At 39.3% G+C, this 22,545-nt stretch overlaps 1 protein-coding gene across 6 annotated transcripts in view; it reads right to left on the minus strand.

Moving 5' to 3' along the window:
* LOC126353000 (uncharacterized) overlaps positions 1 to 22,545 on the minus strand; it is a 238,498-nt gene that overhangs the window by 44,743 nt on the left and 171,210 nt on the right. The window contains exon 8 of one of the 6 annotated variants that reach the window (XM_050002732.1): positions 5,586 to 5,682. The exons of the other annotated variants lie outside the window; for them this stretch is intronic. Coding sequence (XP_049858689.1) covers positions 5,612 to 5,682 — 71 coding nt within the window. The 3' untranslated portion in view covers positions 5,586 to 5,611. Of the gene's footprint in view, positions 1 to 5,585; positions 5,683 to 22,545 lie in introns of those variants that run through there. 6 annotated transcript variants of the gene reach the window in all.

Raw genomic sequence — 22,545 nt, forward strand, 5'->3', positions numbered from 1 at the left:
CATTGGTAAATTATTTTTGTTCATTGCGGACATATTAGAAAATTGTTGAAACTGAAGGTAATTTACACCGAATCAGCTGCAAGCTACTGCTTTTATAGGCTTTTATTTTCCATGATGATGTTTCATAATGCCTGGCATCCCATACTTAGATGTTCATATTTATTTGCGTGTTGTGAACATTGTATCTCTACTAAGGCATTGCATAATTTTGCAATGGAATTCTTTAAGACAGCTATTGTAAAATATCATAAAATAAAGAACTACTGCCCATGACACCTAAATAAATGTAAATACCACAAGATGGCACTAAACATACTCTGAAAAACACATGTTTTGAGGCACAATTTGTTGCTGTGGCACATTAGGAATGGGGTGCCGTTCATTCTGATGTGTTTCCCAATAAACATTAATGACATGGGCACTATAGTTTTGACCCTACGTGCCAGTGGTGCTGAACGTGATGAGCTGATCCATGAGCTTAAGTAAGTGGGTGAATCAGGCTCATGGGACACCATAAGTTGCCCATCCCTGCTCTACAGCATGACACACAAGAGGTATGAGTGCCTGCTACACCACCTATCTAGTATGACTCTTTCATCCAGCACTAGTTTTCTTGAACTCTGGAGATACAGTCTATCCAACAAAGACTCGCTGATTTTATAATCAAATAACATGAAAATAAAGATTGGTAGAAGAATGCAATTAATAGTATGTTTATAACGAGAACTGTAACACTTTTACAGATAAGTTTTGAAATAGTAATTACAAAAATTGCTAATAGATGTTGTTGTATGTTGTAAAGCTTGTGCCAGCACACATACATAAATTTGTACTCTGCAAGCAATCTCTGCAGCCACATTAAAATCTTTTCAAAATTACCACCACTAATAATATTACAGAGGTGGCACACATGAACAATGAATTTTGCTACTGCATCTTGTAGAGTCCTAACAGAAATGGATTCAGTCGACACACAAAGTGCTGTCACAGGGAATCAGATCAGGTAATATGAAGGCCAGTTCATTCCTGCACCAGTAAATTTTGGATAATCTAATCTAAAGACTCTATTTCCAAAGGACCCATCAAGAAGGTGAAACACATGTTTGGTGCAATTTGGTTGGGCCCATATTGCATGAACCACTTGGTGTCTAGTTGGTCCTATAACACTAGGTGTGCAATGACAACTTGTTCCAAAATTACAATGTAACACTCACTAATTATCAATTCTTACATGGCCAATCAATGTGTGTGTTAATTTAACGATTTACTGATGAATCTATTAAGTCAAAATCTATTGTAAATGTACTAATCATATACATTTATAAAAAATGTATGTGTGTGTGTGTGTGTGTGTGTGTGTGTGTGTGTGTGTGTGTGTGTGTGTTTCCACATCTCCTAAATGACAGGATTGATTTCAACCAAATTTGGTTCAACAGAAGTTATCATTTACAAAGAAATACCAGGGCAATAAGAATCATCTAGCTCCCATAGAGATAAGGGTGAGGGATAGAAGGGTTGGTAACCCCTGATTACTAGGCTGCCCGGCATGACAGGCCTGTTAAGAGAATAGTATTGGAATGGATTCTGGGAGGAAGGAGTAGATGAAATGAACAGACAGTGGGGGGAGAAGAGGAAGTGGACAAAGAGATGATAAGAAGGAGATGGACAGTGAAAGGGGGAGGAGGAAATGGCAGAAAGAGAGGGCAGGAGCAGACAACAGGGAGAGGTGAGGAGGAGATGGAAAGAGATAAAACAAAGAGGATGAGATTGATTGTGGGAGGGCGGGGGGAGGAGAGGAGGAGATGGACGAAGACTGGGGAAGGAAGAGATGGACAGAGAGAGAGGTAAGAAGGAGATGGAGGAAGAGGTAGGGAGGAGGGTATAGATAGAGATAAGGTGGAGGAGGATAAAATGGACAATGATACGAGGAGGAGGAGGAGGAGGATATGGCTAGAAAGATGATGGATAGAGAGATGGGGAAGGAGGAGATGTGTGCAATATATGTGCCACACAAGTATGTGGGTGAAGCCATAGTTATGAGACTAGAATTAACCAAACATCTCAAAAATACCATCAAACCCAGAAAAGCATTTTTCAACTTTTTTAGAAGTAACACATAAAGCTCTACTGATTGAGCCTTGGTGTACTACTGTGAAACAGCGAAGTTTATAATGTAAATGACAAGAGTAATGGATTGTGAACCACAGGTTGTAGGGCTGTTCTGTTGTTTCAAAAACATTAGAATTACTTAATGTTTGTAAATATGTTCAGTCAGTCATTAACAGATATATCTCATTCTGAATATGGAACAAGTCAAGTTGTACCTTAAGAGGGAGAAGAAGTTACTGCAGGTTACTACTGTAAATTAGCTAACAAAACTTATGACTAGTTTTAATTAATCACACTGGTAATCATCTGTAGATTGCTTCATATATGAACATTTATATTACAAGAGGTCAAGTTGCTTTGTTAAAAGCCCATTTATCATTCTCTTACACTCTTTATGGTAATCATGCCAGCAAACAGAAGATACAGACACAGTAAAAACTGTAATATCACCCACAGCTGGTGAAGCAGGGCCCACAGGAAATACAGCCGCACAGCAAACTTGTGATGTCACACTAGTTGCCTTGCTTGGTGCGTATTGCAAACACTTGGGCTCACGCAGATCTAATGGGAAATCAATGTATCAATGAAATGTACCTGCTAAAGGGCTCAACTCTGCCATGTGTTTTCGAGAGCTTGCATGTATTTAAATGAATAATTAAACTTATCTGAAACAGTAACTCACTCCCCACCCCCATTGGAGATAGTTGCTGGAACTCTTAAAACCTGCACTGTTAGGTGCTGTGAAAGATGTCACAGGGTCTGTGTCTCTAGGCCCTGAGGCAGATAAGCTTATGATATCACAACCTAGTCACATGAACTTCCGTAGCAGGCAACTATAAGGCCACCTATCAGCTGACTCTCCCTCAGTTAATATTATCCGACTTCACCTCTATAAGTGAACTGCAACCACCACAACTGTTTACCCACTCCCATCTGACATTCTTTTTGCAAACACTAGTGATAGAATTCAGAGAACTGGCATTTGCAGCTGACTGCAGAACAACTCTACTGCTGCCAATGTATATTTCATGCAACAAACATGAAGCTATGATAAGGAAAGTTGGGCTTGTACGGATTTGTAGATACAGTCATTTTCCCCTTGCTCTATTTGCAAGTGGAACAGGAAAGTGAATGATTGGTAATGTTACCCTCCGCCATGCACTACATGGTGGCTTGAGGAGTATGCATGTAGGTGTAGATAGTGTGTCATTTGCCAGGCTCACCAGACAAATCAACCTCACCATTTCTCTCCATGGCCAGAAGCACTCAGTCATGGGACTGCAGCTTTCATGGACCCTTTCTTGAGGTCCATGTGGTTAAATGCTATGGACTCCTTCTCCCACTTCGCATATCTCTGCCCCCAGTAGATAACAATGGCTGCCACGGTGGTGGCCTTGGATGGCTTTTTGCAATAGAGGGTAGGTCTCACATGCTGTTGACCGCCAATGATCGCCAAATCACAGCAGCCAATTTCAAAAGGTTTTGCAGTCACAAAGGACTTAAACAATCATCACACCTTGGGAATTCTTACACCTACTTGCCAATGCTGTGCAGTTCACAATCACAATGGTAGAAGTAAAAATAAATTCCATGTAGACTATGCCCCCCTAACTAGGGTTCACAATGTCTGCTTGTGTCTGTGTATGTGCGGATGGATATGTGTGTGTGTGTGTGCGAGTGTACACCTGTCCTTTTTTTCCGCTAAGGGAAGTCTTTCTGCTCCCGGGATTGGAATGACTCCTTACCCTCTCCCTTAAAACCCACATCCTTTCATTTTTCCCTCTCCTTCCCTCTTTCCTGACGAAGCAACTGCCAGTTGCGAAAGCTCGTAATTCTGTGTGTGTGTTTGTGTGTTTTGTTCATGTGCCTGTCTGCCGGCGCTTTCCCGCTTGGTAAGTCTTGGAATCTTTGTTTTTAATATATTTTTCCCATGTGGAAGTTTCTTTCTATTTTATTTACATATTCGAAGTTACATTGACATCTGGCCACACCATCTGCATGCTTCACTTTTCTTGCCAAGCAATGTATTTGTCTTACTTAAAAATTTAGACAAATTGACTCTTTTGTTTGTACATTTAATATTTTGATGGGCACAATTACATAAAGTTTAGTACTGTTAACCAGTACCAGAGACAAAGTGTTACTTTTGTCCATCCTGATGCTCCTTCCTGCAGTTGTTATGATGATGGCCAATGATAACCAACATCAGTGAACATTATAAAAATTTTGTGTGATTGCACCAATGAAATTATTAAATGTATTAACTTCTGAATCTGAGACTCTGAAATTGTACACATGAGAATTCTTTTTATATTTATCATGTGAATAAATTATATCAACTCAAGCATTTCTTATGTCTCATCAGCATTTGATTCACTTGCACATTCATATCAAATGTCTCTACCACAAACTAAGCTATTATTATGAAGAGCAATAAAAAGAGAAATGAGCACATGATAATTTAGTACTGTGTGTTTCATTTTTGCAAACAGTTAATGCATTCTTTAGAATTAATATTAGAACTCTTATAACAAAACAGGGCGTTAATAACATATCAATATAGTGAACATGTGTGCACTGTTAAGTTGAAGTCACAAATCCAATTGTACAGTGCTAATCACCTGTTTCACATTAATGCACAAGTCAAAACTGAATATACCAACTGCAAATAGCTGCGACTTTATCTCTTCAGCTGTGACCTTCAATAGCTGTCACTGACAAATGCTAGCATTCATTTTCATGTGAACATAATAAATTTAAGTAACCACTCATAAACAACCATTCTTCCTAATATCCTTATCAGATAGAGTGGTTTATCAACACTTAGAATTTATTTCTCTCCATTCCAGGAAGGAAACACTTTCTTTGACTTTCAGAGGCTCTGAACGCGCAGCTCAATTCAAATTTCTGTGAGCATATGAAAACAGAGGAGAGAGAGAGAGAGAGAGAGAGAGAGAGAGAGAGAGAGAGAGAGAGAGAGAGAGAGAGAGAGAGAGAGAGGAGCAGCAAATAATTTCTATACCTGAATTGGCAAGAGCAAGAAATATGGATTTGCAGTCAAAAATTAATATCAGTTTTAAAATAGAGGAAAGACTACAGAAATATGTTTTGAAAGAGTGTAAAATAAATGATCAAAACATCTACATCTAGTGAGTCTAACAGAAAAATGCTTGAATGTAATGAAAAGTATACCCTGCCTTCATATTCACACATGTCTACTCCACTTTCCAGACCTTTCAGAACAGTACTGTGTGTGCAATTCATTGCTACCCAGTGAACAATGAGTCAGAAATTTAGATCTGCAGATAGCCTTAAGCATACAATGAGTTAGAAAAGACAGCAAAGAGAAGACTAGGCCATTTACCTTAGTGCTCTCAATGCTGCATATACGGTACTTATGAAGGGGAATTGTGCATAAAATTCATTTATCTTTCATCTTATTTGCTTTGTAAGTTGAGATCAGTTGTGACCCAGAAGGGAAACCTGTGGAAGCCGTACAGCTCTAGAGAGCCTCTCTCCAAGTTAGCAAGCGTGAAATGTTTTTTCGTTGGAAACTGACCCCATGGAGCTTATCTGTAACATCCATGCATGATATTTGGTTTGATTTGATTTTTATATAGTCCTTTAGAATAACACTGTATGTTTCATATAGGACATAACAAGACTAGAAAATATTCAGTATCACATATTTTGTAAAGAACACCGATTTTGGTTATGAATTCAAATACCAATGATTATAGAGAATGACATTTGCAAAATTAATTTATTGTGCAATCTTTACTACTGTAATATTCCTTTTCCACAAGATAATCTTTCAATCTTTCAGCTTCTTTGGACAGTTACTTTCATGCAAAGCACCCTAGGCAGATTTATTATGTAGTTGAGTAATGAGGCCTTTATCTGGGATTGTCAGTTGATCGGGTGTTTTTCTTACTTGGTTCTTCATGTGTTGTGGGTGTGGGGACATGGGTTTGTTATAAACACTGAATTATTTTTGTGATATAAGCTCACCAGACAAAACATTAGTAAGCCTCCTTCGAAGACCACACTGGTCACTTTGGAGTAGTGTAGAACCGGTGCCAGGTGGTCAAGATTAAAAGTCATGTAAGAGAAGTGCTGTGTACATGCACTTCAGTTTATGGAACCAGCACAGTATGTCGAATTGACATGGAGACAGGAGAGAATGGCAGAAACATATCAAGTTTGCATTTGTCCATGATCACACTGAATGATGTTTCCTTATTTTATTTGTGTATCAACACGGACTACATTATGTTACAAGGAATCGGAAATGAGTGTCACACATTGACAATGACAATCATTTTCAAACCCCACTGGAATTGATGCTATTCATGAATGGAGTTTCACCTCAACCAGTTCAGAGCGATGGTTGTGAATGGAACTGCAGGCAGTGCACATTCAGAGTTGGATACCTTGGGAAAGACTATAACACACACAGTGTCACATAAACCTACACATCTTCAGTGGTTCAAATAGCTCAGAAGCTGGACAGTTGCTTACTGGAGGTGTGTAGTGTAATCCAACAAGATGTGTTTTTGCTTCTATTCAAATGATGAAATACGTTGAGTGCACTGATGGCCCAGTATGGTGTTTAACTGTCAGTATGCAGAAGTTGTAGTTCAGGCTCGAGGGGGAACTTTCGTGATTTGAGGGTGTTTTTCATACTATGACCTGGACCTACTGATTCAGGTTACTTTAAATATGAACTGAACTGAGATGTTCATTTCAATACTCTCAGTGACCCCTGTTGTTGCACATTGTTTCTACACTGGACACTTCCATCTTCTAAGGTGACAACAGTCAGATTCACAATGCTGTACACACATGGTTTGACAAGCACTCAGATGCCTTACAATACTTCAAATGACCCATAAAATTACCCAATCTTAATTCCATAGAAAATATCTGATTCATTTGCAACAATGAGTAAAACACAGAAATTGACAACACTGCAGTCTGGTAGCTCTATGGCATCTAATCATCAGAAGTGGTTTCAGCCACAAATAGCAACGTGAAGAGACTTGTGAACTCTCTTCCCTGCTAAACTGAGGGCATTATCAAGGCATTATCAAGGGTACAGGCAGTGTTATAAGGTACTAGCAAGTCTTCTCCTGGCGGTGGCAGTTTTAGTCTGATGTGCTCATATTGTTTTTTTTTTTTTTTTTGTATTTTTGTATGTAACAAGATGTAACAGTTTAAGTACCTATACTATTGAAGCAATTCTTGCAGGTTTCTGATGGCCTTTTACTTAAAATAGCCCTAATTACTTTCTTTTGCTAAGTGAACACTTTTTCTGTTTCCTTTATGTATGAGTTGCCTCATACTGACACTCCATATTTCAATTACAGTTCAAGGAGTCTGCTGCAGACTGTACACAGAAGCTGTTTGCAAATGGCAACAAGTAAATATGAAAGAGCTGAGGCTTTGCGGAAACATACTGCTTCTGTTTCAGCTCATGATTCACAGCAATACCTAAGAATTGTTTTCTCCACATTTGTTTCATTTGTCTTTACAGTCATATGCTAAGACTTCTCTCTGTTCCTGAACAGTGGACACATAGACTTTTTCAGGTTTAAAGCTAGGTCATGTTTCATGTTTCTTCTCTCTCACTGCTCCACATTTTTTTCTTCATTCAGTATTGTTATGTCATTTGCCCATAACAGTCTCTTTCCTTCTCTTTCACATTTTATAATTTAAAAACAGACTGAACAGCAATGGCTCCATAACAGAAACCTGTGGTATTCCATATTTGATGACTTTGATTTTTGACTGATATGTGTTCAATATCAACACATACTGCTTCCTCTTGCCTGCTCATGTCCATATCCCCTCCCCTGCTTGCCATGAAGGTCACAGTTTTCTGAACTTTGCTCACAGTGGTATAGAGTATTTTGGAATAATCCAGAAACATTGCAGATAAAATTCTTTCCCATATAGCCCTGATGACTGTTTGAAATACATTGTCAGTCTTGCAACTGCAGATTCTGTAGTATTACCATTTCTGAAACCACGATGTAATGATATAAGTGTGTTACATTTGCCCACAAAAACAACTAATCAATTATACATAACTATTTTGAGAATTTTTTATAGACATCATATCAATGAAACTGTACTTAATTTATTAAGTCTGTCCTTGTTCTCTTTCTTGTGCAATGGCACCACTGATTATCTTCAATTTTATTTGAAAAATTCCATTTCTGAAATAGCTGTTAGCTGTGCCCAGCAATGATGTGATTATTTGTTCATTTATCAGCTGTATTATGTGATTTGATATTTCACTGCCAGCTGATTTCTTGGCTATTAGTTTCTAAACACTTTTTCTCACTTCCTCTATTGTGACTAGTTTCTAGAATGTGTTGCTGTAGGATTTTGTTGATACCTTAGTACCATACCTTTCTGACCTCTTTTCTTTCCTGTTTTAAGTTGTCTACCAGATTTAGATAATGTTTCCAATTTCTCAGTCTATTTTCATTAACTGATGTGTGTCTCTTTGTTTGATCCATTTGTTCATTTCTTGCAGTATTGATTACATATTTGTTTTTGAGTCTATTGTGGCAGTGGTAATTATTTTTGCATCCACCTCTACTGTTATTTTACTGTATTTTCTTTTAAACACTTCATATTTTAAGCTTCACCCATCCCTCTCAGCATCTGTAGCTTCGTATAGTATTTTAATATTTCACTGGTGATCCACATTATTTGAGCCTGCTGTTTTCATTGTTTATTTACTTTCGTGAACTCTATGTTAAAATGATATGTGACTAGAAATAAATTCATCATATTTGTCATTTACACTCTGTACCTGTAGAATTTCAGTCCAAGATTTTCTATGTGAAAATGACATGAGACTAGAAATAAATGTATCATATTTGATATTTACACACTGCATTTGTAGAATTTCAATCTAAGGTTCCCAATTTAATATTGTTTTACTGATGTCCACATTTTGACTGCTTCAGTCCTGCAAAAGCAGATCAGCTCTTCGTAAGCATCATATATTTCCTTCACATGCATTGTAGCCACATCTTCTAATATAATGATGATGTTGTCAATAAGTGTCTTGCCTCACTTGTACATGCAGACATTGTTGTCACCAAGTTACACTGTATTAACAATTCTTGTATCAAAAGTCAAATTCATTTGAGAAAACTACAACATTAAAAGAGACAGAATTGGATGAAGTGATATATCACTTCAAGAGACAAAGGATAAAACTCCCTATGTTCCTGATTGATTTAGCCCCATCACTCATCTACTTCACAAAATACATAACAGCAACCATCCTGATCATTCTCCACCTATCAAAAAAAGTTTTGGTTTGCATCACCTTGGTTACAAGAATTCCAGAACCTGTACAGAAAATTGGAAGAGAGACCCACATAAACATCATTTCCGCCCTTTTATTGCTCATGAAAACCACACATTGCATGTTGTACGACCATACAGCGAGACCTTCAGAGATGGTGGTCCAGATTGCTGTACACACCGGTACCCAGTAGCACATCCTCTTGCATTGATTCATGCCTGTATTCGTCGTGGCATACTATCTACAAGTTCATCAAGGCACTGGTGGTCCAGATTGTCTCACTCCTCAATGGCGATTCAGCGTAGATCCCTCAGAGTGGTTGGTGGGGTCATGTTGTCCATAAACAGCCCTTTTCAATCTAAACCAGGCATGTTTGATAGGGTTCATGTCTGGAGAACATCCTGGCCAATCAAGTCGAGCAATCTCGTTATCCTGAAGGAAGTTATTCACAAGATGTGTATGATGGGGGCGCGAATTGTAGTCCATGAAGACGAATGCCTCGCCAATATGCTGCTGATATGGTTGCACTATTGGTCGGAGGATGGCATTCACGTGCCATACAGCCATTACGGTGCCTTCCATGACCGCCAGCGGCATATGTCGGTCCCACATAATGCCACCCAAAAACAGCAGGGAGCCACCACCTTGCTGCACTCGCTGGACAGTGTGTCTAAAGCATTCAACCTGACTGGGTTGCCTCCAAACACGTCCCCGAGGATTGTCTGGTTAAGGCATAAGTGACATTCCATGTCCATTCAGCATGTCTACATCTACTTCTACATGATTACTCTGCAATTCACACTTAAGTGCTTGGCAGAGGGTTCATCGAACCACAATCATACTATCTCTCTACCATTCCACTCCCGAATAGTGCGCGGGAAAAATGAACACCTACACCTTTCTGTTCGAGCTCTGATTTCTCTTATTTTATTTTGATGATCATTCCTACCTATGTAGGTTGGGCTTAACAAAAATTTTCACATCCGGAAGAGAAAGTTGGTGACTGAAATTTCGTAAATAGATCTCGCCGTGGTGAAAAACGTCTTTGCTTTAATGACTTCCATCCCAATTCATGTATCATATCTGCCACACTCTCTCCCCTATTATGTGATAATACAAAATGAGCTGCCCTTTTTTGCACCCTTTCGATGTCCTCCGTGAGTCCCACCTGGTAAGGATCCCACACCCCGTAGCAATATTCTAACAGAGGATGAACGAGTGTAGTGTAAGCTGTCTCTTTAGTAGACTTGTTGCATCTTCTAAGTGTCCTGCCAATGAAACGCAACCTTTGGCTCACCTTCCCCACAATATTATCTATGTGGTCTTTCCAACTGAAGTTGTTTGTAACTGACAGCCTTGAGAATTGTACTATTTATCGAGTAATCTAATTCTAATGGATTTCTTTTGGAACTCATGTGGATCACCTCACACTTTTTGTTATTTAGTGTCAACTGCCACCTGCCACACCATATAGCAATCGCTTTGCAACTGATACTGGTCTTTGGATGACCTTACTAGATGGTAAATTACAGCATCATCTGCGAACAACCTAAGAGAGCTGCTCAGATTGTCACCCATCTGTACCACGCTGCATGGTGTTGTGGTTGCAAAGATGGGCCTTGCCATGGACGTCGGAAGTGAAGTTGTGCATCATGCAGCCTATTGCACATGCTTTGAGTCTTAACATAATGTCCTGTGGCTGTACAAAAAGCATCATTCAACATGGTGGCACTGCTGTCAGGGTCTCTCCAAGCCATAATCCATCGGTAGTGGTCATCCACTGCAGTAGTAGCCCTTGGGCGGTTGAGCAAGGCATGTCATTGACAGTTCCTGTCTCTCTGTATTTCCTCCATGTCCGAAGAACATCCCTTTGGTTCACTCTGAGAAGCCTGGACACTTCTCTGGTACAAAGTAACAATGCAGACGAAATTGAACCATGTTATTGACCGTCTAGGCATGATTGAACTACAGACAACATGAGCCATGTACCTCCTTCCTGTGGAATGACTGGAACTGAAAAGCTGTTGGGTCCCCTCTGTCTAATTGGCACTGCACATGCATGGTTATTTACATCTTTGGGCAGGTTTAGCGACACCTCTGAACAGTCAAAGCCACTGTGTCTGTGTTACAATATCCATAGTCAACATATATCCCCAGGAGTTCTGAGAACCGGGGTGATGCAAAACTTTTTTTTGATGTGTGTAGTTGGTTCTGAAGCACCCCCAAATCCACCTCAATCACGATAGACCAGCACCTACAACCCATCACCCAGAGCCCTTCATAATGCATAAAACATCTCAAAACCATTCTCCCCCCCATCTGGAACTCCCTGTGTCACTATTAATGCAACCTTACTTTTTCCACTTGTCACATCCACACAACCTGCCATCCCTGGAACACTACCTCTCTCTGGTACCTTGTTTATTGTCCAGTTAGTCAACTTCATCCTTACCAATAACCACTCAACTGTCAGGGGGGACCCCTATGGCAACGAGGGTGGCTTTGTCCTATGCCCATCCTTTCATTATTGTGTTGAAGTGAAATCTGTCAAGGCCTAGGGGCTGGGACGGGCTTTCCAGGCTTGATACACAAACACTAATGATATCTTTGTGGTCTCTGCTCATGGTGAAGAATAACCCTTTCTCTTCCTGGAACAGTGTAACTACTTTTCCCAATTCAAATTCTCTTGGTTCTATTTCAAGCCCTAAGCAACCCTCCTTGACACCTATTTCCATCTCACTGAAGCGCTCAACCTACTCTATTCCATATAAAACATACCGAAAAGCAACAATACCTGCACTCTGACAACTGTAATGCCTTCCCCATTAAATGCTGCCTCTCTTAAAAGTGTATGCATCTGTGGCACACATTTCAGCTCTGCCACTGATTATCTCAACACCAACACCCACAATCTTACCTCTCCCACTGCTAACCTTGATATTGCATCCACAAACAAATTTCTCTCACTAACACAATACTCACTTCCAAAACATTCAGAAGCAACCCCCTCCCCAACCACTCTCCTTCTCACCCAGTACCACCCAGGCTTTGAATGCCTCAATAAATCACTCTAACACGACTATAACTTTCTCAAGTCGAATCCTGAAGTGAGATCCTTTCTACTTTATCTCTTCCTCACATAACCCACTGCCACCTTCTGTTGTCCTCCTCATCTCTGCTTTATATCAGTTAAGCCATATGACATTCCTAAACCATAATACCTATCCCCCCCCCCCCCCTCCCCTCATGAATCATGGACCTTGTCTTTGATGGGATGGCTTCTGTGCCTCAGTGATACAGATAGCTGTACTGCAGATGCAACCACATTAGAAGGGTAGCTGTTGAGAGGTCAGACAAAAGTATGGTTCAAATGGCTCTGAGCACTATGGGACTCAACTGCTGTGGTCATTAGTCCTCTAGAACTTAGAACTACTTAAACCTAACTAACCTAAGGACATCACACACATCCATGCCCGAGGCAGGATTCGAACCTGCGACCGTAGCAGTCGCACGGTTCCGGACTGCGCGCCTAGAACCGCGAGACCACCGCGGCCGGCCAAAAGTATGGTTCCTGAAGACGGGCAGTAGGCTTTTTGGTAGTTGCAGTGGCATCAGTTTGCATGATTGATTATTCCGGTCTTGTAACATCGACCAAACTGCCCTTCTGTTTTGATATTTCGAATGGCTGAAAGACAGGTGGGAACTACCACTGTAACTTTTCCCAAGGGCATACAGCTCTACCATATGGTTAAATGATAATAGCATCTTCTTGGGTAAAATATTCCAGAGGTAAAATAAGCCCTTACTTGGATCTCCAGGAGGGGCCTACTCAGGAGGATGTCATCATGGGGAAAAACAAAACAGGCTTTCTATGTATCAAAGTATGGAACATTAGATCCTTCAATCAGACAGCTAGGTTAGAAAATTTAAAAAGGGAAATGGATAGGTTGAAGCAGTAGGAATTAGTGAAGTTGAGGAATTAGTGAATTTCAGCAGAGCAGGAACAGGACTTTTGATCACATAAATCCCAGGTTATACATACAAAATCAAAATGGGGTAATGCAGGAGTAGGTTTAACAATGAATAACAAAATGGGAACACAGATAAGATACTATAAACAGCGTAGTGAATGCATCATCATAGCCACGGTAGACACAAAGCTCATGTCCACCACTGTAGTACAAGTTTATATGCCAACTAGCTCCAAAGACAACGAAGAGATTGAAGATATGTATGATGAGATACAAAAAATTATACAAGAAACAAAAATTTAACAGTGATGAAGGACTGGAGTTCAATAGCAGAAAATGAAGGGAAGGGAAAACAGTAAGTGAATGTGGACTGGGAGAAAGGGGTGAAAGAGGTAGCTGCCTGGTAGAATTTTGCACAGAGCATAATTTAACAATAACTAACAAGTGGTTTAAGAATCATGAAAGGAGGTTGTATATGTGGAAGAGACTTGGAGACACTTGGAGTTTTCAGATTAATTATATTATGGTAAGGCAGAGATTTTGGTACCAGATATTAAATTGTAAGACACTTCCAGGAGCAGATGTCAACTCTGACTACAATTTACTTGTTATGAAATGTAGATTAAAACTAAAGAAATTGCAAAAAGATAGGAAATTAAGGAGATGGAACCTGAATAAGCTGAAAGGACCAAAGGTTGCTGAGAGTTTCAGAGGGAGCATTGGGCACTGACTGACTAGAACAAGGAAAAGGAATACAGTAAAGACAAGCAGGAAGCTTTGAGGGATGAAATAGTGAAGCTAGCACTGAATCAACTAGGTATAAAACAAGGCCTAGTAGAAATCCTTGAATAACACAGGATATACTGAATGTCACTGATGTAAAGAGAAAATATAAAAATACAGCAAATGAAACAGATGAAAGGAAGTACAAATGTCTAAAAAATGAGACTGACAGGAAGTGCAAAATGGCTAAGCAGGAATAGCAAGAGGGCAAATGTACGAATGTAGAAGCATATATCACTGGGGTAAAGATAGATATGACCTGCAGGAAAATTAAATAGATCTATGGAGAAAAGAGAACCACCTGTGTGAATATCAAGTGCTCAGATGAAAAACCAGTCCTAAGCAAAGAAGGGAAAGCTGAAAGGTGGAAGGAGTAATTTGATGGTCTGTAATAACTCAAAACAAGGCCTCGGAAGTAGCGACATTCCGTCAGACCTACTGATAGCCTTGGGAGAGCCAGCCATGACAAAACTCTTCCATCTGGCATGTAAGATATATGAGTAATGCAAAATACACATAGACTTAAAGAAGAGTTCAGTAATTATAGTACTAAGGAAAGCAGGTGCTGGCAAGTGTGAATAATATCGAACTATAAGCCACGGTTGCAAAATACTACCACAAATTCTTTACAGAAGAATGGAAAAACTGGTAGAAGTCAACCTTGGGGAAAATAAGTTTGGATTCTGGAGAAATATGGGCATATGCAAGGCAATACTGACCCTACGACTTATCTTAGAAGACAGGTTAAGGAAAGGTAAAGGTATGTTTATAGCTTTTGTAGCCTTAGAGAAAGCTTTTGACATTGTTGACTGGAATACTCTCTTTGAAATTCTGAATGTAGTATGGATAAGATACAGGAGCCAAAGGCTCTTAACAACATGTACAGAAATCAGAAGGCAATTATAAAAGTCCAGAGGCATGAGAAGGAAGCAGTGATTGAGAAGGGAGTGAGTCATGGTTGCAGCTTATGCCAAATGTTATTCTATCTGTGCATTGAGCAAGCAGTAAAGGAAATGAAGAAAAATTTAGTGAAGGAATTAAGGTACAGGGAGACAAAATAAAAACTTTGAGGTTTGCTGGGACATTGTAGCTTTGTAAGAGACAACAAATGGCTAAGAAGAGCAGGTGAGTGGAATACACAGTGTCTTGAACAGAGGGTATAAGATAAACATCAACAAAAACAAAATGAGGATAATGGAATGCAGTCGATTTAGGTCAGGTGATACTGAAGGAATTAGATTAGGAAATGAGACACTTAAAGTACTAAAAGAGCTTTGCTAGTTGGGCAGAAAAATAACTGATAATGGCCGAAGTAAAGGGGATATAAAGTGTAGGCTGGCAATGGGAAGAAAAGCGTTTCTGAAGAAAAGAAATTTGTTAACACTGAATATAGATTTGAGTGTTAGGAAGTCTTTTCTGAAAGTATTTCTATAGAGTGTAGCCATGTATGAAAGTGAAACATGGATGATAAACAGTTTAGACAAGAAGAGACTAGAAGCTTTTAAAATGTGGCACTACAGAAGAATGCTGAAGATCAGATGTGGAGATCACATAACTAGTGAGGAAGTACTGAACACAACTGGGGAGAAAAGAAATTTGTGGAACAACCTGACTAGAAGAGATCAGTTGACAGGACTCATTCTGAGACGTCAAGGATCACCAATTTAGTATTGGAGGGAAGTGTGCAGGTTAAATCTCATAGAGGGAGACCAAGAGAAGAATACAGTAAGGAGATTCAGAAGGTTGTGAGTTGCAGTAGTTATTTGGAAATGTAGAGGTTTGCACAGGATAGAGTAGCATGGAAAGTTGCATCAAACCAGTCTTCAGACTGAAGACCACAACAACAACATGCACCTAGCCCAAGGTTCCTACCCCTGCAATCATTCAACCGCCCTATGCATCCACCCACTACCATCTACTTCAGCCCTGCCACTGGTTAACCTTACAACATAAAAGGCAAATAATCATACAAAACCATACATGTTGCTCATGAATTGACATTTGTTCACTGCAAGGCATTTTATATATGAATCACCACCATCAAACTGACTGACTGGGCACAGAAAACTGTGTACCTCGGAGACTCCCAGTAGTCACTCGATGAGTGCACTCGGTGACATGACTCAAAAGATCTGAATGCCTGATCCACCACGTGGACTAATTGTTTCCATCCATTCGATACTAGTTTCCCTGAACTCTGGAGATGTAAACTTATTTTACAACATATCCTCACATTCTGGAGCCTTCCTGGACTTCACCTTTGTTAACATACAATCCCCCCATTGTTTTCATAATTATTTATTATTATTATTATATATTACATTTACTTCTTTAATGCATTATTTTCTTTATTCCTTTTTTAGCTTCATTCTGCCTCTCCTGTCACTCTACTTTTTTACCAGTTTTCAGAGGCACTATTCATGTCATTTATCATTTCTCTTCCTCTGTCAAGATATACTTCTCTCTCTGACCTTAAATCGTGGCTGGACTGAAGATGGCATAGTGCATACCAATACACTGTCTTTTACATCCTGTGATCTGTTATGCCTCCCCCTTGTTTTTCTCTTAACATCACAACAGGGGAGCCCTTTCATCCTACATGTCTGACTAACATTCTCCTCTGGTCTATACTTTCCTAAACTATAACTCTTTCCTCACCGAGGAAAGAACTCATAGTTAAAACAGCACACTTTAAATGTGTCTCTTGTCAATACTGGAACTTCATCTTCAAACTATTGTGTTGGTTTTGATTATTTTATCATATGAATATTGAAGTATCTACAAACCAGGAGAAAAATGCTCCATCAGAGCACAAAAAAGCAAATATGTTCCTCTTTTAAAGACTCTGACAGAAAAGTGAGGAACCAGCTGCCTCAGTTCTCATTCTGCTATCCTAACCAAAAATTTTGTTAAGCGAACATATTTGAGCTTTTTGTGCCAAAATAGAGGAGACATTGAGAGTGATAAGGAGAAAGTGACAGTGAAAGAGAAGTAGAGAGGGATGAAGAGGACAGTGGTGGGATCCAGTGATAGAAGTGGTACTGATGGTCATTAAGAGACAGTGGCAGCAAATGAGAAGGAGATATGGATGGAGACAGAAGCGGTGGAAGCAAAAGAGGGAGGGGATAGTAGAAATGAAAAATAAAGATGAGTGGAAACCTTATATAGGGTTTTGTGGGTCTGGGCCCTCCCAGACCAGCAAACTTTAACATATCAGTGTATGGGAGGACATACTTTTGGCCAAAATTTTAAACATATGGGTATATGGGAAAAAATAAGTTTGACCCCAGAATTTTTGAGCTGCTGAAGTATGGTGGAGACAGTGACAGTAGAAAAGAAAAGACAAAAGGAGACAGTGTAAGTGAAAAGGGAGACAGTGACAGTAGGATATACTCTAAATCAGCAGGAGAAAAAGGAGACAGTGAGAGAGAGAGAGAGAGAGAGAGAGAGAGAGAGAGAGAGAGAGAGATATGTACACAGTGGCTGTGTGAGAGGGATGCTGATTAAGAAGACTTAACTACAAAAAGAGACTGGGTAAAAGGATTTAAAATGTTCTGCGTTCAAAGAACATGAGTAGGTTCATATGCCAAAATTTTTGGTGAGGAAGACAGAATGAGGATTGAGGTAGCTGAGGAACATATTCATCTTTTTTGTATTCCGACAGGAGCATTTTTCCACTGGTTCCCTTATTTTCCCTCCTACAGGTGTGATGCTTATATATAACAAAGTATATAGGTCATATAATGTAAATGGATAGTTAAAAAATCTACCCACCAAGCAGCACCAGGGGAACACACACACACACACACACACAAAAGGGTTTAACTTTTAAAAGCTTCTGAAACCAGTGGTTCCTTCTTCTGGCAGAAGAGTTAAAGGGGAAGGAAGAGATGTGAAGGAAAAGGACTGGAGAGGTGTAGGGAAAGCGGTACAGTTCAGAAAAGTAACTCACAACCGCAGGTCAGGGGACACTTGCCGGGTGGGATGAGAAGGAAAGCCTGCTTCTTGGAGACTGCACCGAACAAGATTTGAAAACCTGAGAGCTTAAAGGTGGACGACAGGGTAGTATGCAACACAAAGATTACTAATAAAACATCATGCAAGAGTTAATAAGAGTGAAAAGCTAAGTGCATTGTATGTAAATAAGATGGGAGGGGAGACGGTGAAAAATAGGCAAATGAAAGCTGTAGAAAACTGAAATGGAGTGAAGAAAGGAGTATTACTGTTAACAAATGCTGAGACATGAGGGATTACTGTAAATTAAGGCCAGGTGGGTGGTGAGAACCAAGGACATGTAGTGCTACTTCCCATTTGTGGAGGGCTGAGAAACTCGCACCGGGAGGGGGGGGGGGGGGGGGGTGAAACAGGCACCGAAGTCATCTTGTACAGCATACTCTGCAACAGGATATTGTGTGCTGCCTGTATGCACCCTCTGCCTATGCCCATTCATTCTGACCGATAACTGGGTGGTAACCATGCTGATGCAAGAGGTCGAACAGTGTTTGCACAACAACTGGTATATGACCTGTGTCATTTCACAAGTGACTCTCCCTTTGATGGCATATATTTTGCTAGTTATGGGGCTGGAATAGGTGGTGGTAGGAGGGTGCATAGGGTGAGTCTTGCAGCAGGGACGGGCACAGAGATAGGAGCCACAGGGTAGGGAGATGGGTGCAGAAGGAGCACAGTGTCTGACAAGGATGTTGCAGAGATTGGGAGGGTAACAAAAAGCTATTCTAGTTGTGGTGGGCAAAATCTGAGACAAAATGGATCTCATTTCGGGGCATGATTTTAGAAAGTCATGGCCTTGCCAAAGTAGCTGATAAATACATTCAAGACCAGGATAATATTGGGTGGAAAGTGGTGTACTCTGAAGTTGTTTTTGGGAAGGATCAGCAGTACCAGGATTGGAAGTGATGGCCCAGGAAATTGCTTTTGAACTAGGCTCTTGGGATAATTACGTCCAGTGAAGGCTGAAGTGAGAGTGGTGGTGTATTGCTGTAAGGAGTCTGCATCCAACCAAATAGATTAGATTAGATTTACTTTCATTCCAACTGGTCCATAGTGAGAAGGTGCTCCAGGATGTAGAACATGTCAGAAAAACTATAATACACGACAAATATTTAAAACTGAAACAAATAAGCTAATGTACCTTCCACACATCCCAAGTGGAGTGATCGTAATTTTTTTTAATGAACAGTATATGAAAGAATCATTTAACAAACACTCATTTACTAAGATCATATTAATGCATTGAATTTAATTTTTTTATTTTTATTTGTAAGGTAATACAGTGAAATGGTGCAGAAGTTAGATTGTATTTACACTTACACACACACACACACGCACACACACACACACACACACACACACACACACACACACACACACACACACACACACACAATCAGTTGGTTCTACTGAGAAATTCATCAATGGAGTAGAAGGAGTTGGCACCCAATAAATCCTTTAGGCTTCTCTTAAACTGAATTTCATTGGTTGTTAAGGTTTTTATGACTTCTGGCAAGTTATTGAAAATGTGTGTTCCTAAATAAAGCACACCCTTTTGTACAAGAATAAGTGACTTTAAATCCTTGTGAAGATTATTCTTATTTCCAGTAATGATTCCATGAACTGAGCTGTTGGTTTGAAAAAGTGATATATTTTTAATGACAAATTTCATTAAGGAGTAAATATATTGGGAAGCAGTAGTTAGTATCCCTAGTTCCCTAAACAGGCTTCTGCAGGATGTTCTTGAGTTCACACCACATATAACGCTTATTGCACATTTTTGTGCCCGGAAAACTTTAGCTTGGCTTGATGAATTACCCAAAAAAATAATCCCATATGGCATTACAGAATGAAAGTAAGCATAGTATGCTATTTTTATATTCTCTCTGTCTGACACAATTCACACTGCAAATAGAGATTTGGTACGATGCTTCAGCAGTTCTGTGGTGTGCTCCTTCCAGTTAAATGAAACTGTAATCCCAAAAATGTAACACAGTCCACTTCTTCGATCTGCTTGTCACTGTATGTTAGCATATACTTGTGGGACACCCGTTACAAGTTCTGAACTGCATGTAGTGTGTTTTTTCAAAGTTAGGGACAAAGAATTGGCTAGGAACCAGTTATTAATGTCCACAAATATTTTATTAGCTGATCTTTCTAAGACTTCACTTGATTTGTTATTTATTGCAATGTTTGTGTCATTGGAAAACAAAACACACTTGTCATGTGTTAATGTTACTGATGAAATGTCATTGATATACACAAGAAAACATAAGGTCCCTAAGATGGAACCTTGTGGGACCCCAAATGTAATTGGTTCCCAGTTGGATGATGCCTGAGAGCTTAATACTTGTCTCTTTCCTAATAACACCCTTTGTTTCCTGCCAGATATATACGATTTGAACCATTTTGCAGCATTTCCTGTAACACCATAACATTCTAATTTACTTAAAAAGATTATTGTGATTTACCCAGTCAAACAGGTCACAAAATATACCAGTTGCCTGCAATTTTTTGCCTAATAAGTTGAGTGCATTTTCACTGTAAGTGTAGAGAGCCTTCTCAATATCACAACCCTTTAGCTATCCGAACTTTGACTTTGACAGTATGTTATTTGTGATAAGATGGTTATAAAGTCATTTGTACATTACTCAAAATTTTTGAGAATGCTGGCAAAAGTGAAATTGGACAGAAATTTGATGCTATTTCTTCATCTCCCTTCTTAAACAGTGGCTTAACTTCAGCATATTTCAACCGCTCAGGAAATATTCCACCGATAAACAAGTGGCTACACAGATAGCTTAATGTGTTACTTAACTCAGAATCACATTCTTTAATTACCTTTGTTGATATTTAATCATACCCACTAGATGTTTTTGATTTTAAAGATTTTATCATGGACATTACTTCTGCTGGGGTAGTGAGGGTCAAATTCATATTATGGAAGTTACTTGAAATGTCTGGACAGAGGTACGGTATTCCATAGCAGTACAGAACCTGACCATCCCATGTTTTCAGTAACAGTTCCAAAATGTTTGTTAAAAAGTTCTGCAACACTATACACATCTGTCACCAATGTATAGTTTACTCTTAATGCTATTTGTCCCTCTTCATGTCTGGTTCTACCAGTCTCCTCATTCACAATATCCCATACTTTGACTGTCTTTTCCTTGTAATATATTTGCTTTGATGTCCGTATTACAGTCTTTAGTATTTTGCAGTATTTCTTGTAATGTGCTATAGCATCAACATCAGAACTGTTTTGGATTGACAGATACAGTTTTCTTTTTGTTTTACAAGATACCTCTATTACTTGAGTAATCCATGGCTCCTTTATAGACTTTGCTCTAACCATGGTTGGTTTTGGGGGGAAAACAGTGTTCAAATAAGGTAAGCACTTTATTACCAAAAGTGTTATATTTTTCATTCATGCCATGAGCACTGTAAATGTCACTCCAGTGAATGTCTCTGAGGAGTGTCCTAAAATAATCAATTTTTGGCTTATTGATTACCTTCTTGAGCTCAGATTTAACAGATTTTATAACGTGTTCAGTATTAACATTTAACAGAAAGAACTGCATGTCATGGTCTGAGAGGCCTAGGGCTTTTGGTTTTGTAATATAATTTTGTTCATTGGTCTTTTCTATAAAGATATTATCAATGGCTGTTTGTGAGCAATTGGCTACCCTAGTGGGGAACTTTACAGTGGTAATTAAGTTGAATGATGCTGTTACGAACTCAAATAAGTTATTATGGGGAGAGTCTTTAAGGAAATCTACATTGAAGTCACCAGCTACCACTATTTCTTTGTTATGTGCCAGTACAGCTTCAAGGTGGTTTATGAACAGATTAAAGTTACCCGAGGGTGCTTGATATACACTTCATATTATGAAGGATATTTTGTGAAATTCTGCTTCTGTTGCATATGCTTCCACATGCTGTTCTAGGCAAAATTCATAAATGTCTATGTTCTTAAATTTATGACAGTTCCTGATGAATGTGGCAACTCCTCCTTTCTCCGCTTCTGCTCTACATTAGTGAAATGCTAACCTAAATCCTGTAACACTTAAAAGTTCTTTACCAGTGGTCACATGATGTTCAGAGAGGCAGATTATGTCAGCTGGGTTTGAGGACTCTAATTCATCTATACAGACAATTAATTCATTAATTTTATTTCTCAGTGCTCGAATATTTTGATGCATAAAGATAGCTGACATTTCATACTGAATGAGTTATAATTGGGTAGAGTTGAAATTTCTGCTGACTGCTGAAAATTCTTAACCAGCAGCTGTTTATGCTGATGTAATAAGCTAGAATTATGTGTTTTGGTTTCTTTCTCAA

The sequence above is a fragment of the Schistocerca gregaria genome, chromosome 1 (assembly GCF_023897955.1).
Source record: "Schistocerca gregaria isolate iqSchGreg1 chromosome 1, iqSchGreg1.2, whole genome shotgun sequence".
NCBI classification, from domain to species: Eukaryota; Metazoa; Arthropoda; class Insecta; order Orthoptera; family Acrididae; genus Schistocerca; species Schistocerca gregaria.